A 24,358-nucleotide genomic window follows, 5' to 3' on the forward strand; every position below is an offset into this window, starting at 1 on the left:
TGAAAAAATTAATAATCACATGAGCAGTAACAGGGCATGAATTTATTAATCAAGTGGAAAAAAGTAATCATAGCATAAAACTAAAGAGAAAGCCCTTTCATGCAGTACTGGATGGAGAGTGCATTAACGTTTTTTATAAGCCCCTACATCAGAAGACACTAATCTCTACTGCCTTGGAATAAAGGAAAATGATACTGAGGAAGATGGCATGTGAAATGTGGGACAGAGAACAGTAAACAGGAGGGGTTACCAGGTGGTGCACGCCCCTACAGAACACTCTGTACGCTGCCAATGCCTCTGAACCGTGGCTCATTCTGCAGTTATACTTGGTTTAATGCTGACTATAACATCCAACTTCTGTGTCCGTACAGCTTAACCTATCTGCTTGGATGTAGCCACCTATGCCCTTGGCTGCCTTGCACTGGCCCCAGGGGTCAAGTCTTGATACCATTCTCTCTTCAGCTACATAGATAATCCCTGCTTGAAGGCTATTTAACATTTGCTCAGTCATCACTTTGCACTGGCTTAGAGAGCCTGTTTCCCTATTTTCTCCCATTCCCCCTGGGGATGGGTGGTGCAAGACACGCTAGACAGGGAGAGGGGCTCCAGGGCAGGGCCAGCATTGAAGTAATGGGATGGTAACTCCCAGATTCAAGAGCTGATGGAAGGCATGGGGAGAGAGGAACAGCCTCCTGTGGCAGCTCCATGGGCAAGTCTTATGTTGGGTAATGGGATACAGTGGCATTAGGCCAAGCTTTTGCTTGGAAATGTCACCATTTTACTGCGTGGTTCCTCCTGCTGCAGTGGGAAAAGCAACACACAGGCTGTGGTGGCACTGAGCCAGACTGCCCAGGGAAGTGGCTGAGTTGCCATCCATGGGGGTACTCAGAAGGCAGGAAGATGTGGCACTTGGGGACATGGTTTAGTGGTGGGCTGGGCAGTGCTGGGTTAATGGGTGGATCTGATGTTCTTGATGGGCTTTTTCAAAGTAACCAATTCTACCATTCCATGCTCAGGCTTATTTCTGGCAATGTGCCATTCTCCAGTTCCTTAGCATCTTAACCTTTTTGTTTTGTACTCCCCTGACTAATCCAGACTGATTATGAGATATGGGAATGATGCTTGCAGGTTCATTGCAGTTCAAACACTTTAAATCAGCTATTTACTTTTTCTGCTCATTTTGTACATCTTCAGTTTGATAAAAACTGCTATAGAGCTACAACTGCATTAGCAAAATTTCCAAGATCTCAAAAGCTGATGCTCATCTACAGCACCCCTAGGTTCCCTCAAGAGCTCCATTTCACAATCTATTTAACCAAGGTCTATTTAACCAACAATCTGTTTAATTAAGGTCAGTCCATACCACACTTCAGCTGTCCAGCAGGAAATTTACAGGTGATGAATACCTCAGTTTTTCAGTCCTGGAAATTAAGGTCATTGGGTTCTGATGAGTGGAAGATCTGTATTTAAGCACAACTCTCCTCTTCTGATAGATGCTCCAAATCTGTTGCATCCTAAGTGTGTTTCATCAGTCATCTTAATTTTTTCTTCACAACTGCATTTCAGTCCTGTATTTTCACAAGTAATTCAGATTATTTTATGAGGGAATCACAGATACTTTCTTGCTTAACATTAAGTGTGGTACTTCCTCTACATAAGGGAAGGCCCAAACCCAATCTCCCTTCTGCAATTTAAATTTAAAAGCCATTTGTAAAATGGATGGCATATTATCCAGAATTTGCTAGCATGGACTCTAGGCACTGTTTTGTCACAGTACGCAAGTTTCACCCACTCTCCCTTCCTCCCCCTTTTTACAATACAAAATTTCTAGTTGCTGGCTGCAGGCAGAGACAGGTCCCAAGTATTTCTGGAATATAATCCAGAAAGGAATTCCAAAAGCATCACTGGCATTTGTGCTATGTAAGATATATTTGAAATGGCTGGTCACCTTTTGTCACACCACTAGAATTCCATTAACAACTGTGTGATGATAGATGTTTTCAAGCACTTAGACTCTGGCTGTAGCAGATAGACAAACCGGTAACTTCCCTTCATCAACCACCTGGGCCATCCAGGAAATCAAGAAACAGTCCCAGGAAGGAAACTCATGCTCAGAATTCAAATGGATAAATAAATAAATGGTTAAGTAGTTAGTCATCATCACTTTGGCTGCTTAAAATGATGTGAATTCAAAGTGGAATGTGCAGTGCTGGATCCAAGTCCTTGCAGAGGTGTAAACGTCCTGTTCTAGCTTTCACTGCCAGTCAATACACTGCTAAATTATCTTCAGTGTTAGAATTATCACCCATGTGCTCTGACCATACCAAAGATGCTATGGAAATGACACTGAGGAGGGATGCACAGAGTGAATGGTGTTACACAAGGATGTTAGCAGGTGCTTAGGCACTTGCACTAGGGAGAGACAGGCTGCAGAACCTGCTGGAAATGCCAACAGATCATTACAAACACTGCTCTTAAGCATCACTATTAGGTAACTCAGTGGTGTGATCACAAGGAGGAAAACTTACCAACATCTAAATTCTGCTGTGTGGGAGTAGGGCATATCTGAGTAGCTTAAATACCCCAAAGCACTTTAAATCCAACAGACCAGACAGCAACCCCTTTGGATCAAGGGCACTCTCAGCAAGCTGGTGCAGTCAACACACTGGAGGAAAGGGATACCATCCACAGGGATCTCAACGGGCTTGAGGCATGGGTGCCTGCAAAGCTCAAGAAGTTCAACAAGGCCAAGTGCAAGGTGATGCACCTGGGCCAGGGCAATCCCAAGCACAAATCCAAACTGAAGGATGAACAGATGGAGAGCAGCCTTGCTGAGGACTTGGGGTGAATGTGGGGCTGGGCACAACCCAGCAACGTGCACTCACAGCCCAGAATGCCAAACATGTCCTGGACTGCACCCAAAGCAGTGTGAGCAACAGGGTGAGAGCAGGGATTCTGCCCCTCTGCTTTGCCCTGGTGGGACCCCCACCAATCCCACCTGCAATGCTGCATCCAGCTCTGGGATCCTCAGCACGAGAAGGACATGGACCATGGAGTGGGTCCACAGCAGGCCACAAAGATGATCAGAGGGATTAAGCACCACTCCTGACAGTTCAGGTTGTTCAGTCTGAAGAAAAGGCTCTGGAGAGATCTTACAGAATGTTCTAGTACCTAAAGGGAGCCTACAAATGGAGAGGGGCTTTTTACAAGGGCATGTAGTGTCTGGACAAGGGGGAATGGCTTTAAATTGAAAGAGGGTAGATTTAAACTGGATATTAGGAATCAATTCTTTGCAGTGAGGGTAGTGAGGGGTTGCCCACAGAACTTGTGGATGCCTTATCCTTGGAACTGTTCAAAGCCAGGCTGGATGGGGCTCTGAGCAACCTGGACTAGAGAAAGGTGTACCTGACCACAGCTAGGGGGGTTGGAACTGGATGATTTTTAAGGTCTCTTCCAACCCCAAATGCTCTATGATTCTGTCTCCACGTGTTTCTGCTTTTGAAGATTTTAGAATAATCAGGATTGTAAGAGGAATGACTGCTTCTCCTAGAGCACATCTGTACGTTAAAAACTCTAATAATCAGGTATTTTTAAAATGACTGAACTGCCAGTTAACCACCTTAACAGACCAGTATATTCTTGTTAAGTTATTGGACAATATGGTTTCTTTTAAATTTTTTTTTATTTCTTTTGTTCTTAATTTTTGTTTGTTGTTGCTGGTTCTTTTGTTTGTTTTAATACAATTAAAGATGTACTCCACAAGAAAAAGCAGAAAGAGTCCTTCTGGAAAAAAAACAAATATATTGAACACATACCAATCAAATGGTACAGATATGGGACTGGCTTTGATTTCAAAATTTAAGTAGAAATAAAAAAGATGTAATGCAACAGCTGTTCAATTTCCAAGTCTAAGTAGGCACTGTAAAAAGACATTTCCGCTTTCTCCAGCACACATTCCTGTCTAAATGCTCCCACTGTAATCAACTCCTAGGATCCCAAACAAAAATAAAACCCAACACTGGGAACATAATCTTAGAGTAAAAGTTAATATCCATCCACCCACCCTCTTACAAAAAAGCAAACAAAAAAAAATCCCCCCAAATACAACCTTTCAATGCTGCTGTTCTGACTGGAGCAGAATTGGAGAATTTATAAAGGTTCAAAAGCACCCAAGGCAAGTAGTACAATACAATTTGTTCACTAACTTGTATTGGAAAGGAGATTAAAAACATTGAGATCTGCATCTTGGTACATAAAACTGCTGTCCTGAATAGAGAGAAATCTTTCAGAAAAGTTTTACAACTTGGTGGAAGTCCAGGACCCAGCTTTAGGCACCATTAATTCATGGGGTTTAATTCTGACTTTGTTATAACCACTTTTATATACTGTACATCTACCCTAGTTGTATCAGTGTTGGAACTGCTCACTGGTGTCCCTTTGAACAACTGTAAACTAAACCAAAGTATGCAACTCCATAGGAAGCTAGAGATCAGGTGAATATACAGCCAGTTATATCTCCCCTGCTTCACGCTCCTCTGAGCTCCTCGGCTCTTCCGAGCGGCCGTTAGCGCTTTCGTACGAACGTTTCTTGTCTTTGAAATCCCGCGGCGACCTCTCCCTCGAGCCTCTGTCTTTGTCACGGGATGTTCGATCGCGATCTCTTGAACGCTCTTTGTCTCTGGAAGATCTTTCTTTAGAGGATCTGAAAGGTGCAGTGCATTTGAGAATTCAAGTTAGACATGAACTGGTAGCTATCAATCAGCACTTAGGTTTTATATCTTTCTTCTTTTTCCAGACCAGCTTTAGATTTATATGAACAGAAGTGTATGAGAAGACACCAAATCATTCTACCCTTCTCCCTTTCCTACTTTAAATCCTACCTCAAAGTACTTGTCTTTTATCTACATTTATTACAGAGCCTAGATTAAGTTCAATGTGCTTCACTGCATCTCTTACTTTCAGTGTCCACCTCCAAGTTTACATTAACTGGAGTGGAGTGGAAATTTTTCATTTGCAGTCTCTAGTTTAAGAACAGTGTCTAGCCTTTCTCAGACTATAAATCACAAACTTAAAAAACATATTTAAAAACAGGAGTTTGATTAAAAGTAGCAGGAAATTAACTTGCATAATTTTGGAAGGGAGGCTCTATATGACAAACACAAAACAAATCTGGAATCTGTTCTATGACCATATTTTGTTATAAGAACTAACCCTTGTGTGACTTTGAAAGGTTGGGGTAGTGTTCTTTTTAGATATAGATACATAGGCATTTTCAAAACCTTTATGATGGAGACAGAAAAGACCTGTTTTGTTAAATGAGCTAGGTAGTTTTAAACTAAATTAGCTACCTGTATGGGGGGAAAATGGATTAGACATCCCCCTTACAGATGCACTTAGGTCTGTTTTTGAAAAACATTCCATCTGTATTTTACCATATACTGCAATCACAAAATGTTCTAATACAGATTTTTACAGAAAAATCTTAACAGCTAGCCAATCAATTCCTAGTCAAAAAAACTGGTACTCTGGACCATGAGACTGTACTCTCTGCACTTACAGAAAGTAACTGTCACTTAACCTTCAAGCTTCAAAACTAATGTCTTCAAAATCTTTTACTAATTTCCTTTTGTAAGCTTATAAAGAAGTGAACTTTCACGTTAATTGCTCATCTGAAAAGATTACTTTCCCTACAATGTAGTGTTTTGCAAGACTTAGTACTTGCAAAAAACACTGAGATCCACAGGCATTACCCTATTTCACAAACTACATGTTACAGAAGAAGAGAAACTACATGCCAAATAAGAACTTCATCCCGGATCTAGTTCAACTGTTCATCAAGTACCTTGTGCCCAAGTCCCCTGCAGAAGTAACTATGATTTAACTCCTGAAATAATTTGAACTATAAGCCCTGCATGTGTGGCCACTTCAAAACCTGACCTTTTATGTTCTTGTAGGTGAACAGTCTCAGGGTTTTAAGACTGAGCGAAGTATGCCACATTGTGCAATCCCAAGTCTTTTAAGTTATGCTCTCCTCATTAGTGTAAACAAGTCAGCCAATCCTCAGGAGCAGACAACAACTGAATCATTCAAAAGCAACAGCCCTAGCCTGCCCCCTGCAATAATCTTTCCACGAGAGATCCTTGCAAAGCACAATCTTCAGATGCAGTGTAAAAAGTTGCCTTTCAGACATACCTAAACCTACTTTCATCTGGGGCAGTTCACCACAGATGGGTGTTGGGGACAAGAGCCCAAGGGAAAACCTGAATGCACTGCTGATACGCCTGGGTTCAAATGAAAATCAGCTGTTTCACTTCCTATGCTGCATGAAACTGGTATCAACTTGACACCAATACTCTGTAGCACTCATCCAAAACAGAAATAATATATAACTCTGTTATTGATATATTAAAAAATAAAAGAGAATAAAGCACTCTGGGGTGTCAAATCATAGACATGCTGAAATTGTAACTGAAATCTGAGACAGACTCAAAATGTGTGGAAATTCCTAAGTGGTAAGCATAAACTGAATTTAGTGTGAAAATTCTCACTGTGTGTTGTTGGGAAAAGCCATTTATTTCTAGGGCAACATTCACCTCTTTTTGGAGCTGCGCTCTCGGCTCCTCTCCCTGGAGCTGTGCCTGCTTCTATGGTGGCTGCGGCTCCGGCTGCGGCTGGCGGAGCGGGACCTGTGGCGGTGCCGTTTCTCACGGGATTTGGATCGAGTCCGTCGCTTGCGTTCCCGCGAGGCCGAGCGAGAGCGGTGTCTGCGGCGGTCCCGGGACCTCGACCTAGGAACAGAGAGGGCTTTCAGCACACACTGCTCTCACCCAGCCACTCTCACCAGAGTGCTGTGAACGTTACACACGCTATGTGTGAGCACATCTGTACAGAGAATGAATGGCCTGCAGTGTTCACAGCCATTGCAGTGTCTGATTCACAGGCAAACAGACAGGGGAAAGCAACATCAGAAAGCCTACAAACTCCTTTTTGACTAATGCAGACAATTTTATAGTTAATTCATGACTGTATGGCTACAGCATAGCAAATTCAGGCTCCTGAAAGCAAATAAAAATATGAAAAAAATCTACTTTTTACATTTTAAACTAGTATCTGTATCAGGGAAAGAAGAACTTAATGATGCAGTGACAGGGATCATCTGCCAGAATCTGTGTGTTATGATGTTCATTAAAAACCAGACCATATTGCTCCCCATAGCTACAACAACAAAACTAATCTGGAAGGTTCTAAACACTACACAAATCTGGCATTTTCTTATTTTTTCGCCCCTCCAAGTCACTTTGCAATCATACCTCACTGGTGACCTTCAACTGTGTAGATTTGAAACTACACTCATACTATTCTCGGGTGATCTGATGAGTTAACCTGGTGCTTAGGGATTTTGAAAACATGGGCTTTCACCAAAAGGTATTAGCCAGAAGCTTTTGTAAAGAAAAAACAATTCTCTGTGTATTGTTACTTGGGACATGAAGCTGCATTGTAATAGCCACAAAATAGATGTAGATGTATAAACTGAGTAGCATGGTGATAAATAGTGTACAAACACACAGAGAGATGACTATGTAACAGAAAGCTTTGTTTGTAAAGATGGACATCTTAAACTAACAGTGCTACACAGTCTTAAAATGTTCCAGCTTGTGAAAGGCTAACTTCACCGCTGGTATTCCTTGTCTGCAGATTTATATACCTTTTGGCATGCTTGCTGTGGGATCTGGACCTGAAATAAATGGAAAATAGTAATTTTTCTTAAGAGAATCTCACTATCAAATAAAGTGCAATTTAGTAATAATAAACCAGACTAGCTGACCTGTTATTGTACTTCTTGCTTTAGCAGCAAGTATTTAAAGGCCTTTTATTTGATGTCAACATCTTCGTAACATGTTTATAAGGAAACACATCCCTGTTTTATGTCGGTTGGGTCTTTTAAAATTTATTTTTGAGACAACTCTACTAGAAGCCCAGAAGATTATCTGACCAGCTCTTTAACTTACATCCCTCCCACAGAAAAAGGTTCCAGGGGAAGTCAGTATTCCCAGATTTCCTGATAGGCAAATAATACCAAACTGCAACAGATTTCAGAAATTCACTGTTAACCTCTGAAACTTTAACATGTCATGAGAACTGCAACTCAGGTTCCATTCCACTCCAGCCCCACCAGGCCTGGAAGCTACTATTCCGTAGAAGAACAGGGAACTGCCTTCCTTAATCATACACTGAACTGCTTCCAGTAAGAAAAATTTCTAACATCTCTGAAGGAAATTGTTAAGAGATGTAAGGCACTCATATGCATGCAAGCTCCCGTCTGTCAGGTCTCAAAACAAGGTACACACCTGAAAATTATCTCAAAGGCCCTTTGTTCAAATTTCTAGAGACAATACTATCAGCAGTTTTTAAAAATGCTTTTTATGAGAACAATTCCATGTTTTAAGATTTAGAATGAAATTCCATCTCAATCCTTCTAAGTTTCCAAGAAATGCAAACTATTGTAATTCTGCATATTTAGAAATGTGTATGAACTGTATCAGTTTTCTTATTAAACATAAATAGGTCATAATGTACATGCAATTAAAACAGATCCCTACCTCCTTAGTTTCTCCCTTTCTTCTCTTTCCCTCTCCTCTCTACGTTTCAGACGTTCCTGATTTCGTTTCTCCTGTTTATCAGCCACAATCCTCTGAAAGTAAAAGAATATATTAAGCTATATTAAAAAGTTTTCACATGAAGGTGCTATAAAAATAATCTAGACAGTTAACATTCAGTTCTTTCCCTCAGGCATATCCCCTTTCCCTTGTGTGTATTATTCCCACTCTCTTCCTCAGGATATATACATGTATTTTATTTTTTTTCTTGAAGAAACAGAAGTTATTGCAGAAGAGCTGCACATGGGTGTTACATGAAGACCTGAAATATGCAGTTAATATATTAAGTTTTTAATAAAGGGGAATTCAGAAGACTAAGTCATGCCTTTAATGTGAGAGTTTTCATGCCAATCCTATCATATTTTGGACACTGGGGAAAGGCAGAAAGCAAACAGAACTGGGAGAGTTAATTGTTTCTTAAAGGACTTGGTTGGGCCAACACCTAAGTTTTGAGGCTACTTGTTTCTCTGTTATGACTGTGGGATAAAGTTAGAGCAGATGCTTCAGCTGATAGCCCCCAGGGTGAACTCACTACTACTGGGGACAAGGCACGCTCAGTAGAGGGCCCTCAGGTGTGCAACTCACAACTGGAGATCTGGCCAAACCCAAGTCTTGCCACCTTCTGGACATGATGCAAGAAATTCAACTCTTTGTAAAGACCTTCTTCTGAGAGGTGGAATTGCCCCAGCAGCATCTTGATTAGATCTCTGAGGAGAGCTCTGAGGAAGGAGGGGATAGTTATTGTTTTCTTTCTTTATCAGCAAAGCACTTTGAAAGATTAATTTATTGATGCTTTGGGAATGTGAAATAGTTATCCATGCATATTTTGTTCCAAATGATGTAAATAATTAGTTATTTCAAGCCTTTTTGTCAAATTATATCTATATTTCGTTCTACAACATCAGCAATTTAGCTACAAGCAAGGTTTCTTGTTCAAGTGACTCTTTGCATAATTTCATGGAGGGGTGAGAGGAAGTACACATGACCTGTTCTCGCATCTAAGATTTAAGTTACACCAGCTATAGTTAGGAGCCTGAATTGGCAACATCAACAGGAAGAGTTGGCTCTCCAAAGGGCAAGTCCCAGTATCCATGCAAGACAGCTGGAATATTACAGAACATAAACCAGTTCATTTATTCAAATCCAGTAGCAGCAATTCCTGCTCTGAGGAATTAAACCAATTTAGCTACTGTCTTTGGTGATTTCTACAGTTAAATTGCTTAACTGAACTGTGAACTCCATAATTTGTCATAAATTAAGGTCATAAATGGCATCAGTGTTCAAATCCATCCTCTTGAAAACCAGAGGTCCAGAATATCATTCCAGTAAGTCTTTCTCCCAGCATATGATTTCTGGTCAAGATAGGTTATAATATTCCAACTGGATTTCAAATGTTCAAGCTACAGAGAACATTCAACCTCCCCATAGCAATTATTTCTGACTTCAAGATATACATAATTTGGTATTCCCATTTTGGATAGCTACAGCCTTGAGTTGTTGGATTCTATTCAAAATAATTTCCTAATCTTTGTCCAGGTAAAATAAACAATTTGAGTTTTAGTCATTCATTATACAGCAGGTTGAGTTCCAAGCATTTCTTTACATTTTTTGAAAACTTTTCCAAGTGTTATCATCCTCCTTACTACATGCTCTTGTCAAGAGTCTCCTTATTACTTTTAGTCAATCATCTGGCTCAAACCAAAGTTCATTTGGCTATCTCCTATAACTGCTAAATATGTTTCAACATTGCTGTTGTTCACTCAAAATACAGCTCTCTATTTTAAAAAGAGATTCAAGTTCTTAGCTCCCAAGATGCATTACTTTGAATGTGTGTTTTAATCTACCTCAGTGCAAAAGAGGTCACTATCCAGGTAAGTGATGCTAAATTAGAATGTTTAGTGGTTTTAGGCTAATGAACTCCCAAAGTTTAAAGGGATATGAAAAAAAAAATCACACACAGAGAAAGAAATACTCCATTAAGGCTGCCTGGCAAATAATTAAGTAGGAGCACACACAAAAAATGTAAGAATGATTTACCCTGAGTTCCTCAAGCTTCTCTCTTATTTCAATAAATCCCAAATGTAGTTTTCCTCCAAAGTGATCAGCAAGTCGTCGGTCATTATCATGAAGACCAAGGTAAGCTGAGCACACTTCACAAACCCGTAGCTTCTGCTGCTGAAAGCTGGAGGCAGGCATAGAATTCCTGTATACTTCCTAGAAAAGAATAACATTCAAAACGCACATAAACACAAGGATGACACTTGACTGAAGATACACTACAAATAACCAAATTCAATGTACACCAGAACACCCTTTAGTTAATTCACACTATTCATACTTAAGTGTATCACTAAGATACAGGACATGTTTCCTTATTTTGAAAGCTGAACACAGTTAAAAGGACATAAAATGTTTTTGCAAATTAAAAAAAAAAAACAAAAAAAAAAGTTGGGTAATTACTACCTTAAGATTATACTATATAGAAGGATGATGTACTTTTTCATGTACAACAATGAATAAAAAGTTTACTATGTTGATGTATTATGAAAATATGACACCAGTTTTAATTCTGAATCCCATGTAAAACAGCACTAGTCTCCTGAGAAATTTAGACACTCCTGCTTTTTAGACACTAATTGAACACATTATCTAAGCAGAATTTACCTAAAGACATTCAGATGACAGATCAGCAAGACTGCCAGCAATCCTTCTGGTACTATTGAAACAGCTGCAGATACTGGTTTCTAGAAATTTCAGTATCTTTGTGTAATACGATATGGAAAAGCTCTTGGTGAATTCTGTCACGTGAATATTACCAGGATCATTTTGACTTTCCTGATACACAAGACATGAACTCTCTTTTAGTGAAGACAATGGACCACTCCACTGAAGCTTTCCAGCATGAGGTTACAACAGGATTGCCATAGCAAGAGCCATGGGACCAAACCAGATGCAACCATCACAGCTACAAAGGTAGTGTTCACAAATACAACTGACCAACACAGCCCAACTAAGATAAACGAATCATTTGTGGAAGGAAGTACAATTTTAATGGTATAGGAGTATATTGAAGGGTAGAAACTTTAACTGGATGCCACAAAGCAATTTCTTTAGTTTTATATGTAGCAATTAGCTAAGGAATTGACAGAGATAAGATGTCTTGCACTACACAGAGGCCAAGCAATTTAATTTTTGACCCTGCCCTCTCCATTCCCCAATCCTTACACAATCAACTTACTTCTGCTTCTCTCTTCTTTACCCGAGCCTTCTCCACTTCATCCATTACTTTTTGAGATTCTTCCACATTCCCATCAGCTCCAAGCTGTTCTACTTTGGCCAACAGTTTCCCAATTTCTTCATTCAACTCATGAACTCTTTCAGCCTTGAAAGACAAGAAAAGGCTTAACACAGGAAATACTTTTAATTATGGAAAACAATCTGAACTACTACTGAGTTATGGTACGCAAAATTAGAAGGACAGAATTAAAAGAAACACACAGAGAGAACTTCTCCAGTTAGAACTAAAACAGAAAATGCCTCTCTGCAAAGAACACAGACAAAGGCTAAGTTACCAAGTCTATGTAAAATTCCAGAAAAAGGATTTTGTTCAGCAAACTGCAAATAATTCACACTTATCCAAGACAGTCTTGAAAAATTAATATTTGTACAACCATTTCTCCTAGCATTTGCATATATGTGCAGAAACATCATAGGTTTTTCATTCAAAAAAGGTATACAGAAAAGGATATTGCTTTTGTTTACTTTATAGATGAAGGTTGGATCAAAAAGTGTAAGAATTACTAACATGAATTCAAAACCAAGTTTCCTGAGGTCAAAAATATCAGAGAGGTCTCTTCCTTCTGTTCTCTTCTGTGCCTTAAAAGGCAATTTTAGGAAGGACAGGAAAAACGTATTACTTTTTCCCCCCTCTTCAGTAGGAATTCTCAGATTTGATGTATTTTCAAAACTTGAAACTGTCTCCTTAGAAAAACTGGCCTCCAAAAAAAAGCAATAACTTGTCTGCCATGCTTACTTTAGCTGCAACTTCAGCACTGATCTCTTCCTGGGTTTCTGCTAGTCTTTTCTTGGCCACTTCTGTCCGCCGGTCACAGTCTGCAATAAATGACTGCAGGTGGTCCATTGCCTAAAACATCAGAAAGAACAAGGATCAATGCTGTCAAGAATATAAATAAATTAGCTGTAAGGCTTCTTCAGTTTATTAAGGCTTCACTTTCAGAAGTTTTTATTAGTGATTAGTGAAACAATCTACCAGTTTATGCTGACTAATCACACATATTCATAGAGATGGTTAAAAAATTATAATCTACACACTGCCATAGTTTCTAAGTATTTGAAGATTTTTGGAAGTGAATCTCTCTTAAGGCAGAAGAAGAAGAAGCAGTAGTGAGTATTTCTAGTGGCATTAAAATTCCTGGAAGGCTATTCTTGGAAGGATCACTTCATCCAGCCGTGGCATACAATACTGAAACTTTTTTCACTAGGGTTTAAGCAGGTATATTAACCATCCCTCCAAATAAGAATTAAAAAACCCAAACCCTTTTGTCCTAGCAAAGACTAACTTCCTAGCTGGGAGTTCAAAACAAACTACAGTGTATGGAGACACAGTATATGATTTGTTATCTGCAATATCAAATTACTTTCTTTGTTAAGTGTAGAATTTAAAACTCTCTTCAAAGCATGCATACACAGTTTTAACATATGCTTGCTATTTGACAACACTAAGACAGCACTCAGGTTTATCATACTCTGAGAGGCTGTTAACAGTTCTCCTAGAGATGACTACCAAATTAGCATATTATCATGAAGAGGCAAGGATCTTTCATGTAACTGTGACAAGAGTTTCTCTGCCTCTTTATAAAATTGCTTTTCAAAAGTCTTCCTTCAGTCTGTAACACAAAATCTGTTGCTCAATTTATCCACCCAAGTACACAAACTAATGCTTTCTCTCCACCATTAAGACAAAATACATACATCAAGCTCAAAGAAGAAATCTTGATCTTTGGATGCTATTTCATAGTCTGCCCTTAATGCCAGATCGTGCACTTTCAGGCATTCTCCAAGGTCCATTCTCTGAAAAGACAAAGGCAATGTGATTTAACTTTTCAGATGTGTTACAAGGAATAAGGGTAGCATGATTTTCTTTAACTGTCAAATATTCTGGAGCAAGTCATCTGTCCTGTGGTAATGAGAGTTTAACAAAGCTATAAGATTATACCAGATCTTTGACAGACATGCATGAATCAAGAAATAATAACAGCAGAGCGAATGAACAGCTTATCTTATCATGATGGCTGTTTGCATTACAAAGTATCATTGATGTCTTGCAAAAATGCTGTTTTACTAGAAGCTCAAAAAACTAACTGAAGTGAAACATCATGTATTGAACTTAAACAGTTTAGTAGAGCCAAGTTCCATGAAAATAACTGGCAATTAAATGGTCAAATTCTTGACCTGAACCTGTCTGCACACTCCATGATAATGTGTTTCCATTATATTCATCACCTCAAAGAGCTACAACCACAGCACCATTGTAAATGCAGCTTAAAAAACATTCTTGAAGCATTTCAAGTAGCACAACCAAAAATCAAATCCCTGCAAAACATTTTGCAAGTGAGGAAAGATGAGCTGAATGTCGGACTATGTTCAAGAACCCGGGAAGAAAAAACTTCACTTGTAATCTAAAACCATTCTAGAAGGGGCAGGAAGGAAGCAGGGATGTAAAAAGTAAGCAGGCTGCATCACTTATCTTGCATACAATGCCACTGAGGAGAGTGCCCAGAATCTTACTGGGTAACGACTACTGTTTTCAAATTGCATTTTGCATAGGAGACAGCATAAGAAATTCTAACTCAGTCTGGTCACGACAGGTCTGGTGACACAGCAACGCACACTTGACAAAAACCAAACTGAAAAACTCCACCCACAAACAACCACGAAAAACCCCCAAACCACCACCCCCAAACAATCTGTAATGGAAACAAAACTGAATGAACCCAAAGCAGCCTCTCTGCAACAGCACAGGCTGATATAGAATCATTGGAAGTGATTGTTAAAGTCTGCTCTTAAGGCAGCGCTCACTTAATAGTTAGAAGAATTAATCCTTTCTTAACACTGAAAGCACATGACGAAAATTGAACTCTGTTGGAAAAAGCTGTTACTATTGCAGTTAAATAACAATTTAAAATCTAAACCTAAAATAATTAAAAACTTGCATTGTGAGTTTTGTAAATAGAAGGTAAATGTTAACTCAGAACATGATGCAAGTCAAATGAGTGAGGGTTTTGTTGAGTTTTTGTTTGCTTGTTTTTAATAAAATACTTGGATTTAAGTAAAGTAAAATAAACAAACCCCAATTATTTTAGTCTTTCAAATTTTTACTTGGATTTCCAATGAAACCATTAAAGTAATTGTTATGGAAGCTGTTGGTTTATTTCATACAGAAGTTTCAGATGGAGAAAAAAGCCTACATTAATAAAATAAAGAATTCTGAAGCTGAGAAGGTTTTTTATAAACTGTAGTTATTTAAATCCCCTTCAGCTACCATAAATCTGTTTTCCAGAAAAGATTTGATTGCAATAGGGAACATCTGACTGCAATGATAAAGGAAAAGATTAGCTTTTCCTTTTGCAACTATACAGGCCCTCAGCAATTTTGTTAACTGATGCAAATCCACAAAGACCTTGAAGCTGAGCAATGTATTATAGAGGTCTCTTTCCAAGCCATGCTGACATTATTTAAACCGAAGCATTTTTTCAGCAAAGTACTTCAATACTAGGAGAGCAGTGTAAAAGAGCCGTAAAATTATCTGAAAATTAGACATTTGAAAATTATCCTAAAATTGTGAGAAGAGTGACTTTATGCCAATTCATCTCTTGTACTGAATAAGGTCTTAAAGGCTAAAACTGTAAAATTCAAGGACAATTCTGAAGCTATAAATGCACAGATAAGGTTAGTGACACACTTCAATAGGTCTGAATATAGTGACAAAAAGCCTGAAACACATCCACCACACACAACCCTCCCCGCTACTCTAACATCCAACCTGCATACACTTTGAATAAATGCATAAAATAAAATTCCATCACACACTAAAAACCCTCATAATTCACATAACAGTACCATGACTTGCTGTTCACTTTACATGTGTTTTATGCCTCTTTCTCTTTATTTAGGTTGCATTCCACCTCCACAAAACAGTACATTTTCTGATTTCTTTGCCTCTTACTGGGAATTATAAATTCAAAGCCTGAAAGGATGCTAATTAATCTGAGCCAGCACTAGTACAGAGAAACATTCTGTCCTCCCCTTCTCTCTGCGCTGTGCCACTTCCATGCTGGCACATCTGCCTGTGCTGTTGAACACAATCTGGGTAGTGACAGGGTAAAAAACATCTTAGCAAACCAAACAGAAAGGCAAATTTTTCATCAGCATACCTTTGTCCAACTTGTTGGGCAGCCATACAAACAATGTGCTGAGGGTGTGTAGGGGACAACACAGTACTGAATGAACTTAAGAAGCTGGGGTCTCTTATAGTATTAAGATGGCAAATTCAAAAACTGTTGAAAACCCTCAGTAATGTTAGTGGAAATTTTGGGAGACAGAGAATATGTTATGATTCCTTTTTGTTAGATGCCTCAATCACAACAGAAGAAATTTTGGCTCCCCTTCCTCCTTTTGACTCAACAGGGTGGCCTAACAGGGAGCAAGAAGAAGCAGGTACAAGAGAAAAGGATTCTTTATCACTAGTTTTGCTGCTGAAGAAATTACATCATTGTTGGAACTGCTCCTCAACACAGCCTATACTAGCCCTGGGTAATCCTTTGTAAGTCTTCACAGAAATATTACTACAAAATGTCTTTCATACAAGTTCCTTTAGCAAATCCCAATGTAAAGAGATCTAAAAAACCCACCACATATACAACTCTTTAATAAGTTTGCACATTAAATGCAAAAACAGGCTAAAAAGCACTTCTGCTGGTGCAAGTTATGCAACATCAGGCAAAGACAACTTATCTTGGGGATGATTCATTACTGTCAGAAGTCTATGCTGGGTCATGACTGCCAAGAACCCTAACAAGCACAGAGCAGCCTGCAGTATAATCTGGCTCATATGGGTAGCTGCAAAGTAGATGGACAGCAGATGAAAATGGACAGAAGATACAGTAAGACACATTATTTTCCTTTTCCACAAGTCCACCTTGCAATTTGGTGCCAAGACATGCTCTTCCCACAGAGGCAAAGAATAAGCATTGGTAGTCTGCCATTTAAAGATCAATCACATTTGAAACAGAAGATGGCTAAGAGGGAGACTCATGCTCAGAGACTGAGTTAATGGAAGGCTTAAAAAGAACACAAACTGTTTTTCACTGTCAATACACTGACTTTCAGACAGAATTACACTTCCTAAAAGTGATTTACAGAGCAGTTCAGATGAACAACACAAATAAAGAAAGGTGAAATCATCCAAGTCCCCAGGCTAGACATAAGTGAAGCTCATTGAGAGAGCTAAGCCATGCTTCGGGTCTTTCTGCACTGAGATTAAAATCTGAAGAAAAGCCTATATATTTGGAGACTATTTCACATCAAAGTTATTGATAAAGATTAGTCTAGGTAACCACATATAAAGCAGGGTATCAGGAATCCTTTTGTTATTGCTGAGTTCTACTTAAGAAACTAGGGCATTCTAGTACTTGCTGACCACTTTCTACAATATTTTTTTTATTTCTTAGTGTTAGATAGGCAATTAAAGATGATTGACTTCCCAGAGCTGAGGTTTAAAAAACTGGTCTTTCATAAAAAACCACCTTTGTATTGAAATGATTTAGTAATAATTTTTGTCATCCCATCCACAAAATAGAATCTCTTTGGTATAATAAAGAAATATGGATTACATTTTGTTTGCATAGTGCTGCTTCAATCAAATCAGGTGAAAAACAATTACCACATGAATTAATTACAAGTTAAAAAGGAAGAGCTGGCCAAGAATCTGGCAGTAGAGCATCTGTCTGTAGAGTTAATTTGCAAAATAAATGTGCACTTTGAGTAGCTGACAAATAACTAAATAGGAAACTAAACTCTCATGTGATGCTGTTTCTGGAATATGAAATTAAGGTGGGATTTCAGCAAAATTCTCATTTTAGCACTTCTACAACTGCTACAAGTTCCTTTGACAGCAGAAATTTGATTACTGAATATACTCTATACAGACTGCAGAAAGAGCACAGAGAAGCTGAAGGTACTTAAAATACAAAGGGCTGATGTTGAGTCAAGTGACACAGGAGCACAAACTATCAAATACTTTTAAAACCAGCAGGTATCTTTGACAGGCTTTTGAAAGAAACTACTCTGGGCAGTGTTTGTGTAGATATTTCTTTTTAGATATAAAGATACCAAAGCAGTTCACATTCAGCAAGAGAAGAATTTTTTGTTTGTTTGCTTAGAAAGATCTGACATTGCTGAAAAATTGATACTGGAGGAACCAGATCTCTTCCTTTATCAAACTGTCAAGGCACTACCAGGGTCTGTATGAGAACTCTTACTACTGATAAAAAGAAGCTGAAGGCAGACTGTTTGCTGAAATCTTCCTTATTATGGAACACATTCTTCAGCTGCACTACCAATTTTATTTTGAACAGATTTCTAGACTTGTGATAAAACCCATCCTTTCTTGTAGGTAACATATTTAGAAGGGGATTTAAGTTCTCTGACTCCACTAACAGTTTTAACTTTTGTAGGACTTCACTAGTAGGAAAGAAATGCTGAGTAAAAAAGATGCAGAAATTATTAAGTTGAAGTCCATCCTTAGCAATCACTGAATTTCAGGTATCTTCTGAAGTACAATACTTTTTAAAAGACATTGCTCCATGTAACAATACTCTCATTTCTAAAGACTTCAAAGTAGACTGCTGCTAGTTTTGGTAGTGATGATTTATTCTTTCTTCTTATCAAATGAGATACTTCACTGTTTACATAGTATTTGCTCTTCTAGCCTGACTATAAAATATATTAACACATTAATGATAACCATGCAGAAACTAACAACCCCCCTCCTTCTCAATAAATTAAACCCATTAAAATGGAATGTGGCACAATCAGTTCACCTTCCTGGTACTGACCAAAGAAACTAAGAATACATTTCAGGAGACTGACATGATCACTTGAGAGGACAGCAGTGCACTTCACAATTCATCACCACTGGGCTGAAGGCTTCAAACTGAGGGAGCTTATGCAAGCCTAATTTAATTTGATTTGCTAAGCTGAAACAGTTCACATGATCAAATCAGTCCTGAACTAAAAAACTGATACCCCCAGACACAATGCCTTTTAACAGCTTCTAATGTTTTTTCTAGATGTACAGCATAAAATCACAGTCACACCCCAAATCACAAGTTTTAAGCATACAAATAGCTGCAGAGCCAGTGGGACTACTGGCAAATAAATCAACTGCAGATTAAAACTCCTTACTAACATCTATCTGCACATGTGTGAACTATCCAAACTTCTCTTATACAGTAAAAGGAGATGCAGACAGTACATTCAGTGAGCCTAAATGGATTCAGCCCACCATGAGAGGGATACCCATGGGCAGGTGAACTCCGTATTTCTCTAGGCTCCACTGCCTAGAAACTTTCTAGCTTCAGTGTGAGTTTCAACACCCAGCTCCTCAGATGAAATCCAAATTTAGATGTCTTAATCTGGAGCTGAATTCCACTCCTAATAAGATTAAAGTTAGCAAGGTATTCAGGTATATTGCTAAACCAGGGTCTTGATTAATGTGGTGTTTAGTCAGTAAGAGCCCTGAAGAGCTCCACACAATAAATTTAGGAGCATCTAAAGATATGCTTAACTGTGGGATGAGCCAACAGAGCCTCTTTTCAGGTCTGTAATAAATAAAATGCAAGAAATACATTTTTTTCTCAATAAATACACATAAATACAAAGTTAATTCATTGAGCAGATAAGAGTTGCTGTACCATCGTTTGCAAGACCACGTATAGTATTTGTGAAACTTTTTTCATCAGGGAAGCACCATCAAGTTGGTAAGAAAGCCAGATTAATGCAGAAGTGTCGGGATTGTTCAAAGACTGCTGCTGGGTAACAACTATTCAGGACATTGGTACTTACTAATAGCCTTACTAAAGGTGTTAGTTTTAAATCTTCCCACCTTGTAATTTTCATTACTACTCTGCTATTCATTCAGGAACATACAAAGACAGAGAAACACAGACATCTTATTCTTTACATCCAGAGAACACTGCTTAACAGGTTTGTACCATTATGGGGGAGTCAGCTGACTCCTACACATGCAGCTTCAGTCCTCAATATCAGAATATGGATTAATAAACTTTTTGGTAAAGAAAAAACCCTAACACCAAAAACCCACCCCAAACCAAAACAAAAAAAAGACTGCAATCATTAAGGGTAAAAGTAACAATGTTAAACCTGTAAGGCAAAAAACAAACAAACAAATAAAAATCCTAACAACAAAAACCAACCAACCAACCATAAAACCAAACAAAAAAATCCACCAAAAAAAAACCTGCTAGCTGCAAGTAGGAAAATTATTCACTGTCTCATCAGCCAGGGTTTACAAAGTCTTACTAATTTCTTATTGTAAAATTTTCAGCTCAAAATTAATGAGCAAGCTCTTAAACCACTGACTTTTATATAGAACTGGTGTCCAAGTGATCATTAACACAAAAACACCTTCACCAAGCAGAGATACTTCTGACTGCTTGACTTGAAATTTCCCAGTCTAAAACCCAGCAACTTAGTAGCACAAAAACATATCTATAAAATAATCCCTAAAAAAATGTATAAACACACTACACCTTTACCAACACATACTGCAACCTGAGGAACACAGGTTTTTACTGTCAAGGGAAATCAAAGCCTTTGCAGAGTTTTGGGAATTTGGCCATTAAGGGAAAGAACACAAAAAAATAACAGGGCCTACTCATATGAGTCACTTTGTTTGTCTTGTGTTATCTGTGAATGTCCTCCTTGAGTGATTTGAAAGAGTGGGTGGCCTAGAGATGTATAGAAGTCTGCATTTTGCAGCAATGAACAGGAATAAACAGTATCTAGGAACTGTAGACCATCTTGTGACACACAAAAAAAAGGCAATTCATATCCAGTATTTTACTGATAATCTACTCAATATAGAGACTTAACCTCATAAAATGTCCCCAGAGAACTTACTCTTTCAGGAGCATTCAGAGACTTGAATCAAAAAAAAAGAAGTCACTCAAGTTTTGCTACTATAGGTCTTGAATGCAAAGATGCATCAAGATCTTCCTTAACAAAACTCTGGAGAAAACTTCACAGTCATTTTCTACATCAGTGACAAACTGTTCAGTAAGACTCCACGCTTCCTGCCCTTTTAAAAACTGCTGTTAAGAGAGAAGGTCCATTCCTGTAGATCTATGATCAGGTAAACAACAGAACATCACACAGCCCAGGTAAAGCCTGTCTCTTTTGAGTCCCCTTTCTACTACTCCCACTAAAAGGATTAAACTAGTCACTGCTTTTCTGCATCCAGATTTACATTGTGGAACACATTTTCTGGTGTGATGACTAATTGCATAAGGAAGGAAAAGACTTGATATTCTCTAAAGAAGCAGTTTCACTTAGTATTCCAAGAGCTGCTGCAGCAAAATCTGGTATGAGCCTGAAAAAAATCTTCCATTGAGGACTGAAACTGTGTCAGCTGCCCCAGCTGACATGGCTAACCTGCAGTTAGTTAACCTGCAGTTAAGAGGTGCTACTGCATGATACCTATGACTTCTATAGTTCTGAAAATGAACACTTCTTCACTTACAGCTGTTATAGAGATGTTTGTTTATAGAAACTGGATCACAATGAAAAGCTGTCAAACAAATCTCTGACAAGTTTCTTCCTGTGGGTTATGACCAATGCCTTTGTATGTTTTGATAGTATACCAGTATGTCCCAAGCAGGAGTTATTTTGCTCACCACAAAACCAAAGCACCATCCAACCTAACAGATGGGCTGATGCTGAAAAGAAACACATTGTTCTCCCCTTCCCCTCCATTTTGTTTGGACAGTGATGCACAAAACAGTTCAAAATAAAATTATATATACATTGATACACAATACTACTTCAAATAATCCCTCAGACAGATTTTTCAGTACTTATTTTCCCTGATGCCAAAGGATAACAAAATGTACCAACATGAGTGAAAAAAGCTACCCTAGCAGCATTAAGAACAGTAGGCATGTGGGACTCCATATCATCATACTAATTATTCTAATCATCAGATATTAGATCAACTAATCAATGAAATATTACTCACTGCCTTTCACAAAATAATAAGCTACCTTAAATATGGATCACAAGGTGAAGCACAAGCACACCGACAAAGCAAAGCTACTGGCCTGTGTCAGAGCCCCTTGTTCCCTGTTCTCACGCAGTGGAACTTCTACTACAGAGTGCACAAATGTCCAAGTCAAACAAGTTATTAATATGCCATAAATTGAGATTTAAAAATTGCTTTAGAATTTATGACAACGGCACAGTAACTGCATATTGTACAGTAAGTGTCATTATCATATCAAACATATCTAAACTTTTAGAAATTTAATGATTTGAACTTTCAATTATTTTCATTAAAATATTTCTGAAGAGAGAAAAATCTCTTTACTTCTCTATACAAATACATCTGTGGAACACTCTCCCCCTATAACATACATTTTTAAGAAAGTAACTTCATAATTTATACATACAATATATTTTATTTCTTTCTATTACTTGCAACTGTACCACTGTAAGGCCACTCTGCTACAGCACAACTCACGCCATAATCTTATGTGGCTTTTCATGTAAACAATGACATTTGGGTAATAATTAGCATATAGAACAGAAGAATTCTAAAAATTAACTTCAAAACCCATAAATTAATTGTTTCTGAAAGTTCCTCTGAACTACCAGAGAGTGCTAGACAGTCACTGAAACCCATGAAATGTAAGGAAATACTACAAAGAACAAATATAATTCAATTTCTGCACTTATTTAGATAAAACACAAAATTCAGCTACGTACAGTTCCAGAGAGCACATCATGAGGGCAGCAGTTGAGAAGGTGGCTCTTGCACACTCGGTCATCACTGAATTTGATCCGCTGACGGGTGGTGTCGCCTGCAATAGAGAAAGCAGCACGTTCCAGGTCAGAAAGCTGCGGCAGACACACGTGTCCTGCAGGTTACATGCAAAGCGTTAACAGTGCCCTGTCACATACTGAAGGTCTATGGAAACTAGAACTCAAAACACTCTATGCTTCTTTGGCAAACAACACCAAAACCACAAATGTGTGTTTTAATGCTTTATAATGCTATTTAAAAATCCTCTCACACTTCCCCTTCAAAAATGCAGCAGGAAAAGTGCTTGAAACCAGAAAGTCAGTATTAGCTTAAAAACACTATGATACAATAGCATTTGTTAAATGAGCTATATAATTCTCTGTTCAGACTTTGCATGAAATAGTGATGTATTTCTATGCAAGAATTAGCATATCAAAGCAGCCTCATAAACACAAAATGAAACACATAGAGTCTTCACCAAATCCCACCTGATACTCGTTTTATGATTTTGCTCTTGGATGCAATGCACCCTTTAAAATCTGATGGGAGTAGCATAAAGAGTTGGCAGAAGAATGATTTTAAATTCTTACAAACCTGAAAAAAAAAATCAAACATACGGGCATAGCCTATATGCAAAATATTTTAGAGGTGTTTGCATATCTCCATATGATAAACCTTTTTTCTTTTTTCTTCTATGTGCTGTTTGTTGGGCTGGAACATCTTAATTACATCTTCATTGTGGCAGGTTGCAGCTCCTGCATCAGCAGAAGCATCAACGTGCCCAGACACTGAAGTTCAATTGCAAGGTTAAATAATCCCTTCCTGGAGCAAGACCTGAAGTCTTCAGAACAAAGTAACCAGCTGGTATTCTGGGGATGAGGGCTGAACATGTCTTCCTTTGAGTAAAATAATTGTCACTGTTTGAAATTCAGGAGAGAGATCACTGCAATGGCTCTCTTCTTGTTAACACACAGGCATGATAAAACAACTCAATCTCTCTAAGGATGCAGCCTTTTATTTTAAACATAATTTGAGATGATCTCTCTTAATTGAAAACCTACTGGTGAATTACTGAAGCAGAAAGAGCTGCTGTGAGAAAAAGTGACATACAGTGAGCTCAGATAGCAGCCTCTTCCATTTCATCAAATATTTTAGAGAGTATATTAGAGAGTATACTTAGAGAGTATATTTTAGATACATTTTGCAGTTATTCAAGTTTTCTTTAACGGCTTCATGATTTGAAAGTCTAAACTTCTAGATTTAAATCTCTTAAACAGTTCAAGAAGCCATATTCACTACTGAGGTTAACTACAAGACAGAGGAATAAAAAACCTGTATTATTTTAGTCAAACCTTTCTTATTATTATGTAATCAGATTTTAAAATATTCATTCTATGTGTAGGATGCTAATATATAGCATTTTCAGATGGGCCATGTTTCAGATTATTAAGTAAACAAAAGCTTTCATAAACAACACAAGCTTAATTTGCCTGCAGGATACAACAGGTAAAACCTGTAACCCACACACCAAAGAGCTTCAAAGCAGTTCAACAATAGGTTTTCTAGAGGGCAACCTTACTGC

At 38.2% G+C, this 24,358-nt stretch overlaps 1 protein-coding gene across 7 annotated transcripts in view; it reads right to left on the reverse strand.

Moving 5' to 3' along the window:
• Positions 1-3,781: 3,781 nt before the first annotated feature.
• Positions 3,782-24,358, reverse strand: part of LUC7L2 (LUC7 like 2, pre-mRNA splicing factor) — a 29,555-nt gene continuing 8,978 nt past the window's right edge. For 4 of the 7 annotated variants that reach the window (XM_063154686.1, XM_063154690.1, XM_063154688.1 and 1 more), the window contains exons 2-10: positions 22,740-22,834; positions 13,650-13,748; positions 12,691-12,801; positions 11,896-12,039; positions 10,695-10,871; positions 8,601-8,692; positions 7,706-7,735; positions 6,594-6,788; positions 3,782-4,702 (exon numbers count right to left, since the gene is read on the reverse strand). In XM_063154686.1, coding sequence (XP_063010756.1) covers positions 4,510-4,702; positions 6,594-6,788; positions 7,706-7,735; positions 8,601-8,692; positions 10,695-10,871; positions 11,896-12,039; positions 12,691-12,801; positions 13,650-13,748; positions 22,740-22,834 — 1,136 coding nt within the window. In that variant the 3' untranslated portion in view covers positions 3,782-4,509. Of the gene's footprint in view, positions 4,703-6,593; positions 6,789-7,705; positions 7,736-8,600; positions 8,693-10,694; positions 10,872-11,895; positions 12,040-12,690; positions 12,802-13,649; positions 13,749-22,739; positions 22,835-23,264; positions 23,371-24,358 lie in introns of all 7 variants that reach the window. The other 3 variants (XM_063154684.1, XM_063154685.1, XM_063154687.1) reach the window with 3 other exon arrangements.

This window comes from Melospiza melodia, chromosome 4, assembly GCF_035770615.1.
Source record: "Melospiza melodia melodia isolate bMelMel2 chromosome 4, bMelMel2.pri, whole genome shotgun sequence".
Classification (NCBI taxonomy): Eukaryota; Metazoa; Chordata; class Aves; order Passeriformes; family Passerellidae; genus Melospiza; species Melospiza melodia.